Raw genomic sequence first — 17,772 nt, 5'->3', positions numbered from 1 at the left:
AACCCTCTGTATACCCCATGCAGGATTTTATAAACCTCTATACACCCCATATGTCCCATGGCTTTTATAACCCTCTCTAAATACCCCATACACCACATGCATGATTTTATAAACCTCTATTCACCCCCTATACTCCTTGCAGGATCCAAGAAAGCTCTATCAAAGCTGCCTTTCTCCTGTCCCTTCAACAACGACCCTGCGAGGCGGAAGAAACCAAGTTCGGGCCCAGGGGCTCCCTTCAAGACGAACCATGCATCTACGGAAGTGTGACTGCAGGAATAAAACCTTGAATTCATGTATCATTTAAGCGTTTACTCTGCCCTCGCCTGGCAGACCCGGGGCAGAGCAGGAAATGATTAAAATCGCTCCTTAAAGGAGTCAAAAAGGGCAGACTGACTTCAGGGACTGGTCGCAGCCCCAAGCAGACTCATTCCAGAGGGGACAGGAGACACATCTGGAGAAGGCATCTGTCAGGGGTTATGACCCACATGGGACACTCTGTCTAGGGATGCTCTGACATCTTGGTGCTTGGGGGTGGGAAGTAAGAGTGTGGGGGGAGATCCTGGAGTCCTGGCCCCACAAGCTGACCTCCTGAGTGTCCCTGGGTTTTGGCCACTGTGTGGCACAGAGTGTGGGGACTAGATGGGCCTCTGGTCTGGTCCAACATGGCTTCTCTTAAATTCAAGCTTTATTGACTGGGACAAAACAGGACAGTCCAAAATGGCAGTGTTATTCTGAACCTTGAAGATCGGCAAGACATGTGTTTGCCATTTTCCCTTTGCCTAAGGTCGCTCCTGCCAGGTAGGACGTGGTGTTTTTTCCACATTCTCTCTCTTACACCGTACATAATCCCACCTGCCTTTGCCCAATACCAGAAACCCAGGGGATGTTCATATTTGTCATACAACCAGGAAGCAGAAAACACTATCAAATTTCCAGCCAAGTAGGTACAACGGTTATGCAGACCGATTGGGCAACCCCCCCCTCAAAATTAATATCTTAAGTTTTCAATTGACTCAATCGCGGCTGAGGAGAGCACAACGCGCTCGGTCACATCTTCCTGGAAAGCACGAGGCTCACGTATTCCGACGAGAGATGGAAAGCAATTTCGCGCTTTGCCCCCATTTAAACAGCGCTTAAAGCCCAGGAAAGACTCCCAGAAAACAAGCACACGTCTGGTAAAGTATCTTTTTTTCGTTTTATTTCGAGCTAGATCCACAGGTACGTAACTTCCTCCGTCACCTCGGCAAACAAGCTTCAAAGAGGTATATCGCAGCGCACAGTCGGGTTCAACTTGTTTGCTATAAAAATAAATCAAATCCACCGTAGGGGGTGTGCTCAAGTGACGTGGGCGGGGACGTGCAGAAGGGGGCGGGGTTTGGCATAAAAGTCTTCAAAAGGGGGGGAGAAACACACTTTTTTTTGAAAAGGCAACCTAACTAGAATACGCAGCCGGCAGACAGGTATTTTTGATGCTCCAAGCGGGACCTCCCAATCACTACAGTGAACGGCGTCGAACAAACAACAAAACGAGGCCTGCGTTTTCACAGTTCCGTCTGGCAAGAGATACTCGGAAAAGACGTGACTTGGCCGTTCCCTAAGAATCCCGGCCGGTCTCTTCTTTCTGTATCTTGGGGAATGCGGCGAGATTCGGGGTTCCTGGAGGTGCTCCCCAACTGCTTCATCTGCTCTTGCTTCTGAAATGTCCAGTAACGTTCGGAACAGGGGGCAAATACAACCAGGAGGGACCCAGCTCAATGCAAAAAACACTTTGTCTAAAAGTGTAGGCTTGTGCCAGACTTGAAGGGTTCAGCAGCGGGGACCCAGGCTCAGTTCTCTAGACCCCCACCCACCCTTCAAATTAGTAATCAACAGCACTTTTCAAACTCTTTGGAGGAAAACGGGGGGGGGGGCTGCCCTCCAAAGGACCCAGGGGAGCCCAAAACATGCCAGCCCAGACGAGACTGAGATTTCTCACCAATCACAAACCTGCAGGCCGCTGAGCATCCGACCATCGGAAATATATACACACAAATCTTCTTAACCCCCACCCCCCACCCCACGCTTCGGGCTCGGTCCAGAATCCAACCCCGCAACAGAACCCGGATTCTCACTCTGGCCCCCCTGATCCCAGAAAAGCTCAGGTCGGGATTTTCTACACCCTAATCCTGCATAAGAAAGAAACAGGAATAGGGGGTGGGGGAATGCTTCCGGTACATTAAAAGACATTCAACTTTCTAAAAAGGCACCCGGGCCATTTTGAAAAGAAAGCCAGAGGAACAGAAGGGCTCACGCAGGACCAGGGAAAAGTCAGTCCCTTGATATCTCTTTGTGTTCACCTTTCCGAGCCATAAAACCCTTCTGTTTCTCGTTGAAAGTTTGGCCAGGTGCTAATGGCGGCAGATTCCAGGAAGCCTCAACACGCAAATGCATCTCTTTGGCATCCGGTAGGTACGGGTCCCTCCGAGTTTTATTTCAAGGGGGAAGACCGTCCTGGTAGAGCAACAAGGCTCGCCCGTCATCCTTGGCTTCCCGGTAAATTCTTTCTCGTGCCGCTGGGAAGTTGGAAGCTCAAAACGTCAGACCCCCTACTCCCGGCGGCCCTCGGATGGTCTGGCACAGCTTCACGGTCAACGGCGGCTCTCTAGCCGAGCGCATCTGGGGGCAAGGAAGACGGTGCGCTGTTCTCCTGCCAAAACGAAAGGCGTTAATGTGCGAGATCTGTACCGTGCACGACTCAACAGCATAAATAGAACGTCCTACGGGAGGGGGGGGTGATTGAAGGAGACGTGCCATTATCATATTTAGATTAGGGTGTTCTTCAAATCATCTCCCCCTGCGCCCTGATTGGCTCGAGGGGAGACCTCCTGTTCCTTGGAGCTCACTTCCTCCACAATAATTAGTCAGTTAGACTGTTAGGGCTATCTCCCTCCCCTTCTTCTTCACAAAGTCGTTTTGCTGTTCAGCTCTTCTTCTTCCACGCCTCCCAAAGAAAGCATTTCTAACCCACCCTGCAACCAGATCGCACTGTGTGAAACGGCAAAATCCACCGGCAAACAGGATCGAAACGGCACTATTTGGCGTGTGTGAAAGCGAGTTCAACGGGTAACGGGCCCAGCATCCTTCCCGGGCAGAGGCTAACACAGCCTCCCCTACCCCACCTCGCTCTATCTCCAAGTACCTCTGCAAGGGAGCGGAATGTGGGATTCTCCAGTTCAAAGGTTTCCACCGTCACTTCCGGGTCCCGGACGCGGTGTATGACCATCTTTTCTTTCCAGCCGAGGTGCTTGTACTTGGGAGAGAGAGAGAGACAAATGACTGAGGGGCGAAAAGAGGCAGCAAGAGGAAAGAACTGGGCCCTGTCACACTGCGGTTCAGGGACGCTGGCGGGCAGAAGCCCTCGATTCCAACCGCAAGCTGCCCCCGCAATCCGATCCATAATGCCCACCCGGTTTGCCTTAAGACCCTAGACCCTTAGGGCTACGGCCTAAGTACGGGACCCCTGAATTCTTTGTGCCTGGAAGGCTGTTTTGCATTTTCATCCCACCTTCAGGGTGGTGTCCCTGGATCATCTCCCCCGCCCATGTTGCCTTCACAACAGCCCTGTGCAGTAGGCCCGGCCGAGGGGGCAACTGGCCAAGGTCCCCCAGGGAGCTTGTTGAACTGAAGGGAGGGGAGGACTGGCACCCAAGGCCCCCATTCCTACACCATCTTACCAAAAGGACCAAGAACGGGATGACGATAAGGGCGAAGCTGCTCAGGACGATTAAGGCGATCCCATAGCTGGGAATTTTCGGACTGGCGAAGGGAGGCTCCAGCGTTTCTCCTAGTGATTGATCGGGGGGGTGGAGCGGGGGGGGGGGAGATGACATGCAAGAGACATGTGAGTTGAAGACAGGTGTCCTCGGCCTTTCACAGGATCTGCTGACGGGGGGCCCTAAAGCGATCACACGTAGGGGAAAGCCACGGCAGGTGGAGGTGTTGTTCTTCGTGGCTCAGCCAGGATGTCCGGCTGGATTCTCCACTGGCAGGAGAGGGTGGAAGACCACTAGGAGGGGGTTAGGGTCTGCTTGGGACAAAAGCCACATGGGGCAGTAGCTAGAGGGGTACTGGGAGAGGGAAATTTCACAGCAAGTTGGAACTCTTTAGCAACAAGATCTCTCGGGGCTGAATTATATCAAGGCAAGAAGAGCTGGGATTTCTGAATCCGTCTTTTCGCCACCCCCCAAGGAGTCTCAAAGCGGCTTTACTGTCGCCTTTCCCTTCCTCTCCCCACCACAGGCACCCTGCGAGGAAGGTAGGGTTGAGAACTGTGCAGCTGCTCTATTCGAATTCTTCTATTCAAGCAGTTCTCGCAGTGCTCTCTCAGCCTCGCCTCCCTCGCAGGGTGTCTGTTGCGGGGAGAGGAAGGGAAGGGTGCTTGGACGCCACTTGTGAGACTCTTTCAGGGAGTAAACAGTGGGGTCCAAAAAATTCTTTTTTAATTTGAAAAAACACCGTAGGGGTCTTACTGTAAGGGGGAGGGAACACCATGTCTCAACCTAATCACGTTATCCACCGGCTTACCTGCTACGGTGAAAGAGAACCGGTCCACCTGGATGCTCGAGGCGCCCAGGTAATTCTTTGGCCCTACTGCGAGTGCGAGCACCTGCACGAGATCTTTGCTGGTCGGAGCCGGAGGCTGGAATACTACGTCGGCGTAACATATTAAAGATCCACCTCTGCGTCAGAAACAGAATGGAGGTTAGACCGCCTTCCCCGAGGTCCCCGTCGAAGTCGCTTACGCTGGACCCTGCTTACACTTTAATCGCACAACAGCCCTGCTGGGTAGGCGATGCCAAACGAGCAACCAGGGAGGTTTGTGGCAGGAGTGGGATTTGAACCTGGAGACACCCCCTGTGCAGCCCGCTAACTGCTGTGTTCCGGGATCAGGTTCCGAGACCGGCTAACGGACTAGGAATTCCACACTGACTTACCTGACCTCACGAACAGTGACTTGCAGGAGATTTTTGTACTGCCCCATGGAATGCATCAGCTAGGAGAACAAAGGGTCAAGTGTCAAAGGAAGGGCTGTTTATTCCCCCGTGCCAAGGTTTTATTTTGATCTTTCCCTTTTGGGGTTGCTGACGTCCCTCGGTTTGATACCCCGCGAGCTACCCTTGGAGCTTGCTCCCGTGAGAAGCCACACGGGAAAATATCGAGAATCGCCAGCAGGGACAAGAAATGTTCGGGTCCTTCCAGCGATCTATCGCCTTGACAGTTTACACCTACCGCTTTTGAGAGGTCCCAGGAGAGCCTCCGGTGGGCGGTCGAAGAGCGATCCATCAGCTTGTCGCTGAAGATCCGATTTGTGACCAAGAAGGAAATGGGAAAGATCTGCAGGCTCAGCTTGGAGCCTAAGAAACGGAGCGTCGCATCAGAAGGGGCAAGGTGCCTCTCCCCTCCAACCCACCAAGGAGTCCGGCAGACGTCCATCTTGGCCAGCTGCTACAAACCATTGATGCAGATGGATCCGAGATCGACCGAGAATTTCACGAGGCCTTTCAACGCTTCCAGAGCCCAGCCGACGTCCACGCGAGCCGCCGTGTCCACGTAGATGTCGCCATTTATGTCCAGATCCCCTTGGACGTTTCTGAACCACAGGGAACACGTGAACCTGGTCAGAAAGCTCTCCAGATGTTGCCACCACCCTTCCCAACTCCCCGCTGGGGGTCTAACATTCTGGACAGCTTCCGTAGGGAAGTACGGCCACCTTCCTTTGGCCTGCAAGGCCAAACAACTTTGGCGATGAGAAATGGAACGGCCATGTTTGGACGCAGTCTACCTCGGAATATCACTTGGTGAGACTCAGATGGCAAGAAAGAGCTTTGACTTTGGGAGTTTTTGAAGCAAGAGACATTCAGAGGTGGCTTGCCGTTGACTCTAAATGTTTCTGGCCTTGAAAACCCTCCGGGTTTGCCAAAAACCAGCTGGGACTTGATGGCATTTTCCACCACCCCTGTCCTTTCATAATCTGCCTCGAGTCTCCATGAGAAAGGCAGATGTAAACAAAGGGAGTGAGAAGCAACATCTTTGCACGGTTGTGCGTTTGAAGCAGCGGAGCTAGGCCAATCGACGGCCGTCTGGGCCACTTATGGACTTGGATAGGATCGACCCCCAACTAGGAATCCGCCCGGCAAGAGGGGAAGCCGACTCCAAGATACCTGACTTGTCCAAGCGAGAAGTTCTGTACTCCGTACCGAGCACCGAGCGACCGGACCACCTACGGACAGAGAAAGACTTGAGTTGGCAGATGCATGGATTTTCAGAGGGGAGTTGAGCAGCGATCCGTCTGCGGGCTACCTCATTCCTCAGGTTTTCCAACGGCCCCCAGTCGGTCAAGCCCCCAAACGTGGCAATAGACCCCTCCCCGAGAAGGGTGAAGGAGATGGCCAGCACCTCGGGGTCCAGGTTCTCCAAGCCGAACCCTGGAAAAGAAAGATCATGCAAAGAAGATTGAGCACAGCAAGCCAGCTGAGGTTCCCTGGCCCTAAGGGAGTCTGCCTGGGCTCAAACAGAGCAGGGCCTTTTCATCCCTGGCCCCTGCCTGGTGGAAGGAGATCCCTAGAGAGACCAGGGCCTGCAAAGCAGAGCTTTTTACGCCAATGGCTGAGGCCAGCTGGACAATAAGCAACGCTTTATCCAAATCTCCGGCCCCTCTGCCCTCCTCTTTCCTTTGGTTCCTCCAATTTTTCACACCTAGTTGGCTACATATTATTACTAGCGCCGATGTGATCATGATAAATGCAGTTTTAAAAAGGTTTCGATTGTTTTAATATTAACTGGCTATATAGCATTAGTCCGTCGAATTTGTATGTGTATAAACCACCCAGAGGCAATTTACCAAGAGGGGCCGTCTGTAAATCCACAAATAAATAATAAAATAAATGTGTTTTTCTTTAGGGGGGGGGAATCGGAGCAGACAGACCAACCTCTAGCTAGGTTCGCTAGCATCCCTCCCTTGTAGAAAGGTGGCTAAAATAAAGAAGTAAAATAAAGAAGTAAAATAAAGAAGCTAAAATAAAGAAGTAAAATTATAGCCCAGTTCAACGCTTGCCCCTTTCTTGACATCCGGAGTTCCATCCCCCAAGCCTGCTGGAGCACGGCCGTCTTGGCAATGCGATCCAACCTTACTCGCCTCGATCCACCCCATGATTGCTCACCGTTGCAATGAAGGGACTTCAGATCCACCTGCCAGTCAAAGGCATCCGCCTCCCTTTGCTCCACCGCGGTGACGATCGTACGGATCGTGTCCGAGGGCGTGGGGAGGAGGCCTTCTCCTCGGAACAGCGCCTCGGCCTGGGCTATCACAGAGCCGTTCCTGCCGAAAAGGGGAAACCAGAGAGTTGGCCAGACCTGGTTTTCCGATCAAACCATGGCCTACAGCTCTTCAGGATGCAGGGAATTCTCGGAAGAGGTCTCTGGCGGTTCAGGGGGAAACTATTGTGGAAGAGAAGGTGTTCAACAGCATATGGAGAATACAGGGGGCATCGGAGGAGATGCGTCGTTAGCCTGTTTAGATTTGGAGATCCCTGGTGTCTTAAAAATAGTCTCCTGATCGACTCTGTTGGGAGACTTCCCGCTCCTTTGAGTGCATTTCCTGCCTGCTGTTGTACAGAACGTTAGACAGTTAGACAGTTAGGGCTCTCTCTCTCTCTCCCCCCTCTTCCTTTACAAAGTTATTTACTCTTTAAGCAGCTTGGTGCTCCGCCCCTTGACATATTTACACTCAACCAACGGCTTAACTCTGAACCCACCTGTGCTTGGTCAGCACGAGACCTCTGGATCAAGCTAATTTAGTGACTTTCTTTGTAGACCACCTTTCTCATGAGGACTCAAGGCGGATTACGCAGAGCAAGTCAATCAATTGACAGGATCAAATGTTCCATAAGCAACGCCCGAGGAATCAAGGCTGTAGATTATGAACTGAGGCAGATTGTGAGTGGATGGACAGGTAGTTGTGAGTGTCCTCCATTGTGCAGGGGGTTGGACTAGATGACCCTGGGGGTGCCTTCCAACTCTATGATTCTATCCAAACAGATCTCCTGGGCCACTGGAGAGGGTCGACCCGAGTTCTGGAGCCAGTACTTACAAGAAACGGAGCACATCTGCCCGGAGGAAGGTCTCGTAGAAAGACAGCATTTTGTTGAGCTGGAAGCAGAGAAGAGATCTCCTTCAACGGACTGGTCCACAGTGATGCTTAGTAGAGCGCGGAATTCCGCAGTAATATTTAGCAGAGCACAGAATTCTGCGATTCAGGGCCCAGCAAACCCTTGGGGCCTGACCTCAGTGTGGTTTTCCTTTCCCCCCACCTTTTCTAGGTGCAAAAAAGGGACTCTTATTAACCTACACCTGGCTCAGTGGAGGAGAAGACTCAAGTCCAAATTTTCCCATTCTCTAGTTGAACAGCAAGGAGCTTTTGTTCATGAGGAGGCCAGAGAGCCATCAGGCTGGTGGTGGCTTTCCTGGGCCTTTTGACTGGAGATGCTGGGGATTGAACCTGGGACCTTCTGCATGCCAAGGGGAAGCTCTTCCACTAAGCTGGGGTTTCAGGTCAAGGTCTTTCCCATCACCTTCTGCTTTAGCTGAAGACTCCAGGGATTGAACCTGGGACCTTCTGCATGCCAAGTGGAAACTCTGCCACTGAGGCAGGGTCTAAGGTCAAGGTCTTTCCCATCACCTACTGCCTTAACTGGAGTTGCTGGGGATTGAACCTGGGACCTTCTGCATGCGAGGCGGAAGCTCTACCCCTAAGCCACAGCTTCCTCTCTATGGTCTCCCCGAATCAGAGCTCAACAAATCTGGGTCTGAGTTTTCCACCTCAGTACTCAATAACCACATTCTTTCCTTGCTTTTGCAACAAACCACAAAATTAAGACCTCTCTAGGAAATACTTACGGTCAAAATCACCTCCCCTTCCAGCTTCTTGAATCTGGCCGAAGATCTATTGGCCAGACTTTCTGTGTACTCAATTTTGGTAAGGTGGAAGTCAAGGGACAGAATGGACACACCCAGCATTCTTCTACTCAAAGTGATGTTATCTCTCTCAGCAGTGTGGCCGACCGTTGAAGCTCTCGGTGATGACACACGGTGTTTGGAACTAGGACCGTCTCTGGTCATGCTCCCCGGCTTCGTGCCAGTGAGTGCTGTTAGGTCTTTTTGGGTGTCCACCTTGGAGGAACCACCCATGGTCCCTATTGTCCCAACTGTTGACCCCAGAGTGGTAACCAAGGTCTTTGGGGGAAGTGTTGGGGAAGTCATAGGCAACTGAGAAGATGTCCTTGGAAGGAGAGCAAAGGATGCTGGTTGGGTGTTGTTCTGACAACGGACATCACTGCAATCAGTCCTCATAGTCAACACAGATACCGTGGGAAAGATTCTGGAACTGGCCTGAGGATCTGTGGCAGAAGATGATGGAGACACAGCTTGGGTGGTGGGAAGGATGCTGGAACTGGCTGGTGGACCTTTGGCAGAAGATGGAGACACAGCTTGAGTGGTGGGAAGGATTGTAGATCTGACTAGTGGATCTGAGGCGGAGGATGTTGAAGACACAGCTTGGGTGGTAGGATGGATTCTAGAGCTGGCCGGCAGATCCGTGGTGGAAGATGATGGAGAAATGGCTTGGGTGGTGGGAAGGATGCTGGAACTGGCTGGCAGATCTTTGGAAGAAGATGGAGACGTGGCTTGGGTGGTGGGATGGATACTGGAACTGGCTGGCAGATCTTTGGCAGATGATGATGGAGACATGGCTTGGCTGGTGGGAAGGATGGTGGGACTGGTAGGCAGATCTGTGGTGAAAGAAACAGATTGGGTGGTAGGGAAGATACTGAAACTGGCTGGCAGACCTGTAGTAGAAGATGCTGGAGACACAGGTTTGGTAGTAGGAAGGATCCAGGTGCTGGCCGGCAGATCTGTGGTGGAAGATGTTGAAGACACAGCTTGGGTGGTGGGAAGGATGCTGGAACTGGCCAGCAGATCCTTGGCAGAGGATGATGGAGACACAGCTTGGGTGGTGGGAAGGATGCTGGAACTGCCTGGCAGAACTTTGGCAGAAGACGATGGAGACATGGCTTGGGTGGTGGGAAGGATGCTGGAACTGGCCAGCAGATCTTTGGCAGAAGATGATGGAGACACGGCTTGGGTGGTGGGAAGGATCCTGGAGCTGGCCGGCAGACCTGTAGTAGAAGATGCTGAAGACACAGCTTGGGTGGTGGGAAGAATGCTGGAACTGGCCAGCAGATCCTTGGCAGAGGATGATGGAGACACAGCTTGGGTGGTGGGAAGGATGCTGGAACTGCCTGGCAGAACTTTGGCAGAAGACGATGGAGACATGGCTTGGGTGGTGGGAAGGATGCTGGAACTGGCCAGCAGATCTTTGGCAGAAGATGATGGAGACACGGCTTGGGTGGTGGGAAGGATCCTGGAGCTGGCCGGCAGACCTGTAGTAGAAGATGCTGAAGACACAGCTTGGGTGGTGGGAAGGATGCTGGAACTGGCCAGCAGATCCTTGGCAGAGGATGATGGAGTCACAGCTTGGGTGGTGGGAAGGATGCTGGAACTGCCTGGCAGAACTTTGGCAGAAGACGATGGAGACATGGCTTGGGTGGTGGGAAGGATGCTGGAACTGCCTGGCAGATCTTTGGCAGAAGATGATGGAGACACGGCTTGGGTGGTGGGAAGGATCCTGGAGCTGGCCGGCAGACCTGTAGTAGAAGATGCTGAAGACACAGCTTGGGTGGTGGGAAGAATGCTGGAACTGGCCAGCAGATCCTTGGCAGAGGATGATGGAGACACAGCTTGGGTGGTGGGAAGAATGCTGGAACTGCCTGGCAGATCTTTGGCAGAAGATGATGGAGACATGGCTTGGGTGGTGGGAAGGATGCTGGAACTGGCCAGCAGATCCTTGGCAGAAGATGATGGAGTCACAGCTTGGGTGGTGGGAAGGATGCTGGAACTGGCCAGCAGATCCTTGGCAGAGGATGATGGAGTCACAGCTTGGGTGGTGGGAAGGATGCTGGAACTGCCTGGCAGATCTTTGGCAGAAGATGATGGAGACACGGCTTGGGTGGTGGGAAGGATCCTGGAGGTGGCCGGCAGACCTGTAGTAGAAGATGCTGAAGACACAGCTTGGGTGGTGGGAAGAATGCTGGAACTGGCCAGCAGATCCTTGGCAGAAGATGATGGAGACATGGCTTGGGTTGTGGGAAGGATGCTGGAACTGGCTGGCAGATCTTTGGTAGAAGATGATGGAGACATGACTTGGGTGGTGGGAAGGATGCTCGAACTGGCTGGCAGATCTTTGGCAGAAGATGATGGAGATACTGCTTGCATAGTGGGAAGGATTCTGGAAGTGGCCAGCAGATCCTTGGTGGAAGATGATGGAGACACAGCTTGGGTGGTGGGAAGGATGCTGGAACTGGCCAGCAGACCTGTAGTAGAAGATGCTGAAGACACAGCTTGGGTGGTGAGAAGGATGCTGGAACTGGCCAGCAGATCTTTGGCAGAAGATGATAGGGACACGGCTTGGGTGGTGGGAGGGATGCTGGAACTGGCTGGCAGATCATTGGTGAAAGATGACGGTGACATGGCTTGGGTCATGGGAAGGATTCTGGAACTAGCCAGCAGATCTTCCGTGGAAGATGGATGAGACACAGCTTGGGTGGTGGGAGGGATGCTGGAGCTGGCCTGCAGATCTTTGGTGGAAGACAATGGAGACACAGCTGTTGCAGTCGGTGAGAGAGACACAGTTTGGGTAATATTAGGTTGAGGCATCACAGCTGACTCAGTCTCTACATATGAGCGACTGGCAGATGCTTGAGAGGAACGTCCGTAACTTGTGCTACGAACAGAGAAACCCATCGAAGCATCGATTGCTCTCGAGGTCTCCATCCCATCTGTTCTCTCTGCTCCAGCCTGTGAAAGCGTTGGAAGATGAAGTCTCCACTCAACTGGTGTCCCGTTGGAAAGCTCTCCTTTGGGACTGCTAGAGAGGCTCCCAATGACCTCCTCAACATGGTGGGTTCCACCTGCAGTTGTCTGGAATGGCTGTGCAGCTCCTGCTACGTCTAAGAGTTGGGAAGGCAGAGAAGCACGGCTCACTGTTGTAGACACATTGCTCAATGGTGTAGTTAGAAGTATGGAACCTGGTGGTGGGGATGACGTCGATGAGGTCCTCTCTGTAGAAAGGGCAGGATGCTTCCATGCAGTTGGAACACCAAGCAAGGCTGGAGTTATGTTGGACAAAGAGCCCAGAGATGACACTGAAAGTGGCAACTCTGAGATCTTCTCGGGTCCTTCCCTGGTTGCTGCAGTGATCGGTCCTGTTCCGTCATGAAGTTCAAGCTGTGTTGCTTCCCTGTGGCTCCCCCAATCGGTCACGTCTGCAGACGGGAGAGCATTAAAGGTGCTCGAAGATGTGCTAGGAGGCAGAGAAGGAATGGCGTACACAATTTCTACACCTCTGGAACTCGAATCTGTAGGATGGAAGCGACTGCTGATGTCATGGGGGGTGGACTGGCCATCCAAGATGGAGGTATGTTCAGGAACATCTGGAGATGGTTCTGCAGTGGGGGAAACCCTGAAGGTTGGGAGACTCGAAGCATCTGTAGGATGGACGTGACTGCTAACATCAAGGCTGGTGGACTCATTTTGGACATCCAAGACAGAGGTATGTCCAGGAACATCTGGAGATGGTTCTGCAGTGGGGGAAACCATGAAGGTTGGGAGACTTGAAGCATCTGTAGAATGGAACTTACTGCTGACATCAACCCTGGTGGGCTCCCTGTGGCCATCCAAGATGGAGGTATGTCCGGGAACATCAGTAGTAAGTTCTGCAGTAGGAGCAGCCCTGAGGGTCAGGAGACTTGAAGTTTCTGTAGGACGGAAGCGACTCCTGACCTCAAGGCTGGTTGACAAACTTGGCCCATCCAAGATGGAGGTGTGTCTAGAAACATCTGGAGATGGTTCTGCAGTAGAAGAAACCCTTTCCTTCTGCTCACGGCCAGTCCCTTCACCTGGAGAAGGGCCCCTGGTTGTTGGGAAGCCTTCTTGCTGTTCTGTGGTACCAAGAGATGCAGGTAAACGGGCCCAGGAGGTTGAACCCAAATGTGGGCTGCCTTCCCCCAGTGTAGCCCTCCGGTACGTGGACAGAACTGCTCCTGTTGAGTTGTCAGCAGCTACCCTCTCAAGTCCAAGTGGTCCAGCGGACCGCAGAAAGGAGACTGTCGGTGAAACAGGTGGAGACAAATGAGGGGATTGGGTGGTGAGACCCCTTTCCATCTGTCGAGCTGCCCAACTGGAAGACAGAGGGTCAGTTCTTGGAGCAGGAGTTGCAGGGAAGCTAGCACTGCTCCCAGGAAAAAATCCAGATGACACTTCCAACCCAGGAAAGTCCTGCGGGGTGGACAAGCGACCTACAGTTTCCTTGCTGGCTAGAGGAGATATCATCGCTGAGCCACTGGCCAAAGGAACCGTGTCTTCACCAACTCCAGAGTGAGCCTCTGAGATCTCCATCTGAGAAGTTCTGCTTGGAGAAGCCTCCATGTCCACCTCTGCAGTGGCAGGAGCACCATGAGCTGACATGGATAAGGCGGTACCATCACCCAACTCAGGAGACCCTACACTTGTGGGAACCAATTGTTGCCTAGACAGTCTATGAGTGATGAGTCCTTCGGACTCCATGGGGGCCGCCTGGGTGACGACGTCAGGAAGGGTAGTGTGGGAGGAGCTTGAGAAGGGCCAATCAGAAGAGCGGGCTGTAGCGGCAGGGACAGCAGGGCTCCCTAGGGCGCTTCCCGTAGCTGGTTCCGTAACCCCAGGTCCCTGGCCGTTCAACACAGCCTCCTGAATCGAAGTCACGCTCCTTGAACTCACCCCAGGAGACCGTGTCGGAAGAGAAGCAGGAGACGTTCCAGTAGAAACCCGCAACACAGACTCTGAGAAGCTCTGGGCTGTCACTCCACGGCTGGAATGGAAGACATCTGTCACAACACGGGTGGCTTCTGGTGGGACTGTCCCCAAGAGGAGGTTGGGAGGAGAGAGACTTGTTCTGATCATCTCAGGGCTCACAGATGCGTCTTCCACAACCTGGTATGCGGGGAAGTCCGTCTGTGCATAAGGAAGGACATCACCCCTGTGGCTTGTAGATTTCTGGCCTAGATGGGTGGTGGGGGCCATATAAGCCAGAGGCTGTGACGTTCCAGGTAGATCCTCCTCACCTGCAAGGCCACCTTCAGAAGCAGGTGGCTGTATCGAAGTGAAGTCAGCGGCAGCTTTCGGGTGGTCAAAACCGACCGCTGTGTCTGAGGAGGTGACCGTCGAGCGTGAAGACCCACCAACATCTGGAAGGCCTGGAGATGTTGGGGAAGGGGTGGGAAACAGCCCCTCTTCTCCGCTCCCCCCAGGTTGCAAGATATCCGTGGATTCTCCGAGTCCCTTCGAAGGCGTGCCGAGGGAAGGATCCGTTTCCGCCAACGCGACGCCCCAGGAGGAAGTGGCAGGATCGAGAACTTCCGAACGGTTCTTGCCCTCAGGAGAACTGGAGATCAGGAGTCCAGAGGCCTTGATCGGATCCCCAGAGGGACCAGAAGTACGAACTGCAGGATCTACGGTATGCAGTTGGGTGTCTGTAGGGGGGGTCTGCAAACCTGGCTCAACCATCCACGGTGCTTCTGTGGAGCGCGGAGAGACCGAGGAGCTTGACGGTACTTCTCTTGCACCTTGCGGAGTCTGGAAAGGCGCAACCGGAGATCCTTCGCGCTGCGCAACGGCGCCAGTAAGCAAGCAAGCCACGATGGCCAATACGACCAGCCCTCTCCGCCTCTTGGCAACCGATACGGAGCTAATAGCTGAACATGGAGCCCCTCTCCCGGCTCCGGTGACCCTTCTAGAAGGAGCCCAAGTCCTGTCTGATGACGACACCTTTCGGTTCACCACCGAGAAGCCCATCTTGGACGCTCAACTGGGAGAGGCTGGAAGGAGGACGAGAGAGAAGACTTGGTTTTTTTAGGGAAAGGAACAGAACAGATGGCTGCGGCAGGAGAAGCCACCGAATGGCCACCCCAGCTAAGCTTCCGTTGGCAGGGGCTCATGGGAATTGCAGTCCATGAACATCTGGAGGACCACAGGTTGACTACCCCTGCCTCTGAGTACAGATCACAGGTGACCCCAACGTAGAGAAGAGCCACCCCACACCCACCAAGGGTTCTAGCCCCCTGCTGTACCACCCCCCAAAACAACACAACTGTCACCTGCAAACAAGTCACATTGCCTCGGCTGGCTGTTTGAAACCCCCCCCCCGAATTTTGACCCCCTTCTTATTGGCCAGGGGTCTTCAACTCCCCAGCTGACTCAAACCGGTTCAGAATTTACACAAACTCTGCCCCTTGCAGAGAGCCATTCCCGTCTCAAGCCCCACTCCCCCCCAAAGTAAGATCTTGGCCCACCCCAGTTTCACACCTGGCCAGCTGTTTTGGCTGTTATGCCAGGGACTACCGCGGAGGAAATGGCACCGTGCAAGAATTAGAAGCAGAGGTTCCTGAAGATCAACTAAGTTTCATTTTGGGGGATAAGTTTCCTTGTGCAAGCCCTTCGGCTACAATGAAACAAAATTTCCTCAAGCGTTGCGTGTTTGTGTGTGTGTCTGTGTTTGTGTGTGTGTATCGCCAGGGGGTTAATTCCCTCTTGATTCATAACAACACCAGGAGAGCCCTGCTGGATGAGACCAATAGTCCAGCCTCCTGTCTCACACCATGTCCAACCAGCTCCTCTGGAGAGCCACCAACACAGCATAAAGGCCAAGGCCATCTCCTGGCTCTGGGACTGACAGGTTTAGTGCCTTTGTACATGGAGGTTCCCCTCAGCCACCACGTCTAGCAACCACTGATGGACATATCCTCCATGAATCTCTCGGACCCCCTTCGGAAGCTGTTTATTCCTACGATCAGAAGACTGCTCTTGACACTGGAGGCTCTGCCACAAGCTATTAGGGAACCCTTTGAGGACGAGAGTAAACTACCCGTTGCGACACACATTCTTGGGAGTTAAGGGTGCCATCCTCCAGGGGGGGACCTGGGCATCCCCCAGAATTGCAGCTCAGGTCCTGACTACAAAGATCAGTTCCTCTGGAGGGAAAGGCTGCTTGGGAGGGGGGAGAGGGGGCCTTCCCCCTTTGAGGTCTATGGCCTCCCCACGCTCCGTCCCCAAATCTCCAGGGGATTCCAACCTGCATCTGGCCACCCTACTCCCCCCCACCTCAAACACCTGGGGAAGGTGGCATCCCGACCCAGCCCCTCCCCCCCTTCCAGGAGCTTTGTATGGGATGGCATGCAAACTTTCAAGCTCAATGAATAGGGGGGGGGGGGCTGCACTGTTTGGGGCTCCCTCTCCCCCTCCAGAACACACACGCGGGGGGAAGAGAGCTGAACAATTCGGGGACGGTTGCCATCCTCCCGGCGGGGCCTGGAGGTCTCCCAGGATCCCCGCGGATTTCCGCTCCGCAGGTATCCGCTTTCCTGGGGGGAAAGGCTTCTCCCCCCACCCCCCACCCCCCACCCCCCGGTCCTCCAAATCTCCAGAAATGTCTCTACCTGGAGTGGGCCGGCCCCGATCCAGGTCTGGCCGGCGTTTGGGAGAGCGGGACCTCGGGAAGCCCCGTCGGAAAAGCCCCCAAACAAAGGAACTCCATCCGTTTGCGCCCCAGCTGCGCTCGGCGCGGGTTCCCTCCCCTCCTCCCGCTCCGGAGTAACCCGTTTACACCCCTGCAATGCAGCCCCCGACGGGGGGGGGCAAAAAACCCAACAAGCCCCCACCTCCTCCTTCCCCTCCCCCCCCCCGGTTGCTTTTCAGGCCAAACGCAACTGGGGCCCTCCCAAGAGCGCGCAAGGGGGAGCCCCACCGAATCGCCCTTGGCCAGCCCGGGAACGCGCCTTACTCCGGTTTGCAAGCGAAGCCGGGCAAACCGGAGTTCTTACCTCGGAGCAGCTGCGCAGGCACGACCAGCGGCGAGGAAGGACAACGGGGCGGCCCCTCCGAGGCTCGCTTTAATGCATTCCCACCCCCCACCGGTGGGGCGGGGACAGGCTGGCGTCGCGGATCCTCCACCCGGGTGGGAAGAGCGCTTGACCCCGGGGCGGGGGCGCCAACCCCGGGGTAGGGTTGGACCACCGCAGCTCTTCCCGGCGAGATGTGGCCTTTGTGGGTCTGGGTGTGTGGGGTATAGCCCCGGTGGAGCGCTTTGTGGCTCTCCTGCGCTGGGTTGCCAGCCTCCAGGCGGGGCCTGGAGATCTCCCGCGGACCGGGATCCGCTGCCCCCTGGAGAAAATGGCCGCTGGGTCAAGGGGATTATAACCCCGCGGAGGTCCCTCCCCAAACCTCGCCGCCCCCAAAAATATCCAGGAATTTTTCCAATCCCAGAGCGGGCGACCCTATAATCCGCTTCTCTAAGCAACGGGGCTTAGAGGATTTTCAGAACAACCCAAACCTCCACAGTAAACCCTTTTCTTACCTTCGCTTCTAAGCACAGCGGCAGGCGAGACGGAGGTGTTTGGGGTCAGTTGGCAACCCGCCGCGGGCCAGAACTCTCATTTCCCCGCCCACCCCTCAATTTGGCAAACAGACACCTCCCGGGGTCCGTCTATCAGCTGTCCCCCGAAACCGGCCTTCTCCGACTCAGTGGATTCGCCCAGCAGGTGAACTCCTAGCACAAGATTGCCAACTTCCTGACCCAGCTCCAGT

General features: G+C 54.2%; 1 protein-coding gene across 4 annotated transcripts; it reads right to left on the bottom strand.

Moving 5' to 3' along the window:
* Nucleotides 1-1,179: 1,179 nt before the first annotated feature.
* Nucleotides 1,180-17,675, bottom strand: LOC143827788 (uncharacterized). 4 transcript variants are annotated; one of them, XM_077317687.1, is made up of 14 exons: nt 17,010-17,130; nt 10,866-15,008; nt 8,938-9,689; nt 8,132-8,190; nt 7,203-7,360; nt 6,343-6,467; nt 6,204-6,262; nt 5,496-5,632; nt 5,272-5,396; nt 4,977-5,035; nt 4,567-4,721; nt 3,717-3,826; nt 3,182-3,292; nt 1,180-2,689 (listed from the first exon to the last, which is right to left on the bottom strand). In XM_077317687.1, the coding sequence occupies exons 2-14, from the start codon at nt 14,983-14,985 to the stop codon at nt 2,645-2,647; spliced, it is 6,015 nt and encodes a 2,004-aa protein (XP_077173802.1). In that variant the 5' UTR covers nt 14,986-15,008; nt 17,010-17,130; the 3' UTR covers nt 1,180-2,644. The 4 variants fall into 4 exon arrangements, with proteins under 4 accessions (XP_077173802.1, XP_077173801.1, XP_077173798.1 ...); XM_077317686.1 differs by lacking the exon at nt 17,010-17,130 and adding an exon at nt 17,543-17,675 and having other exon boundaries at nt 8,938-15,008; XM_077317683.1 differs by having other exon boundaries at nt 8,938-15,008.
* Nucleotides 17,676-17,772: the final 97 nt, after the last annotated feature.

This window comes from Paroedura picta, chromosome 18, assembly GCF_049243985.1.
Source record: "Paroedura picta isolate Pp20150507F chromosome 18, Ppicta_v3.0, whole genome shotgun sequence".
Classification (NCBI taxonomy): Eukaryota; Metazoa; Chordata; class Lepidosauria; order Squamata; family Gekkonidae; genus Paroedura; species Paroedura picta.
Note: the sequence above shows the minus strand (reverse complement) of the source record. Positions and strands in the feature narration are given on the sequence as shown.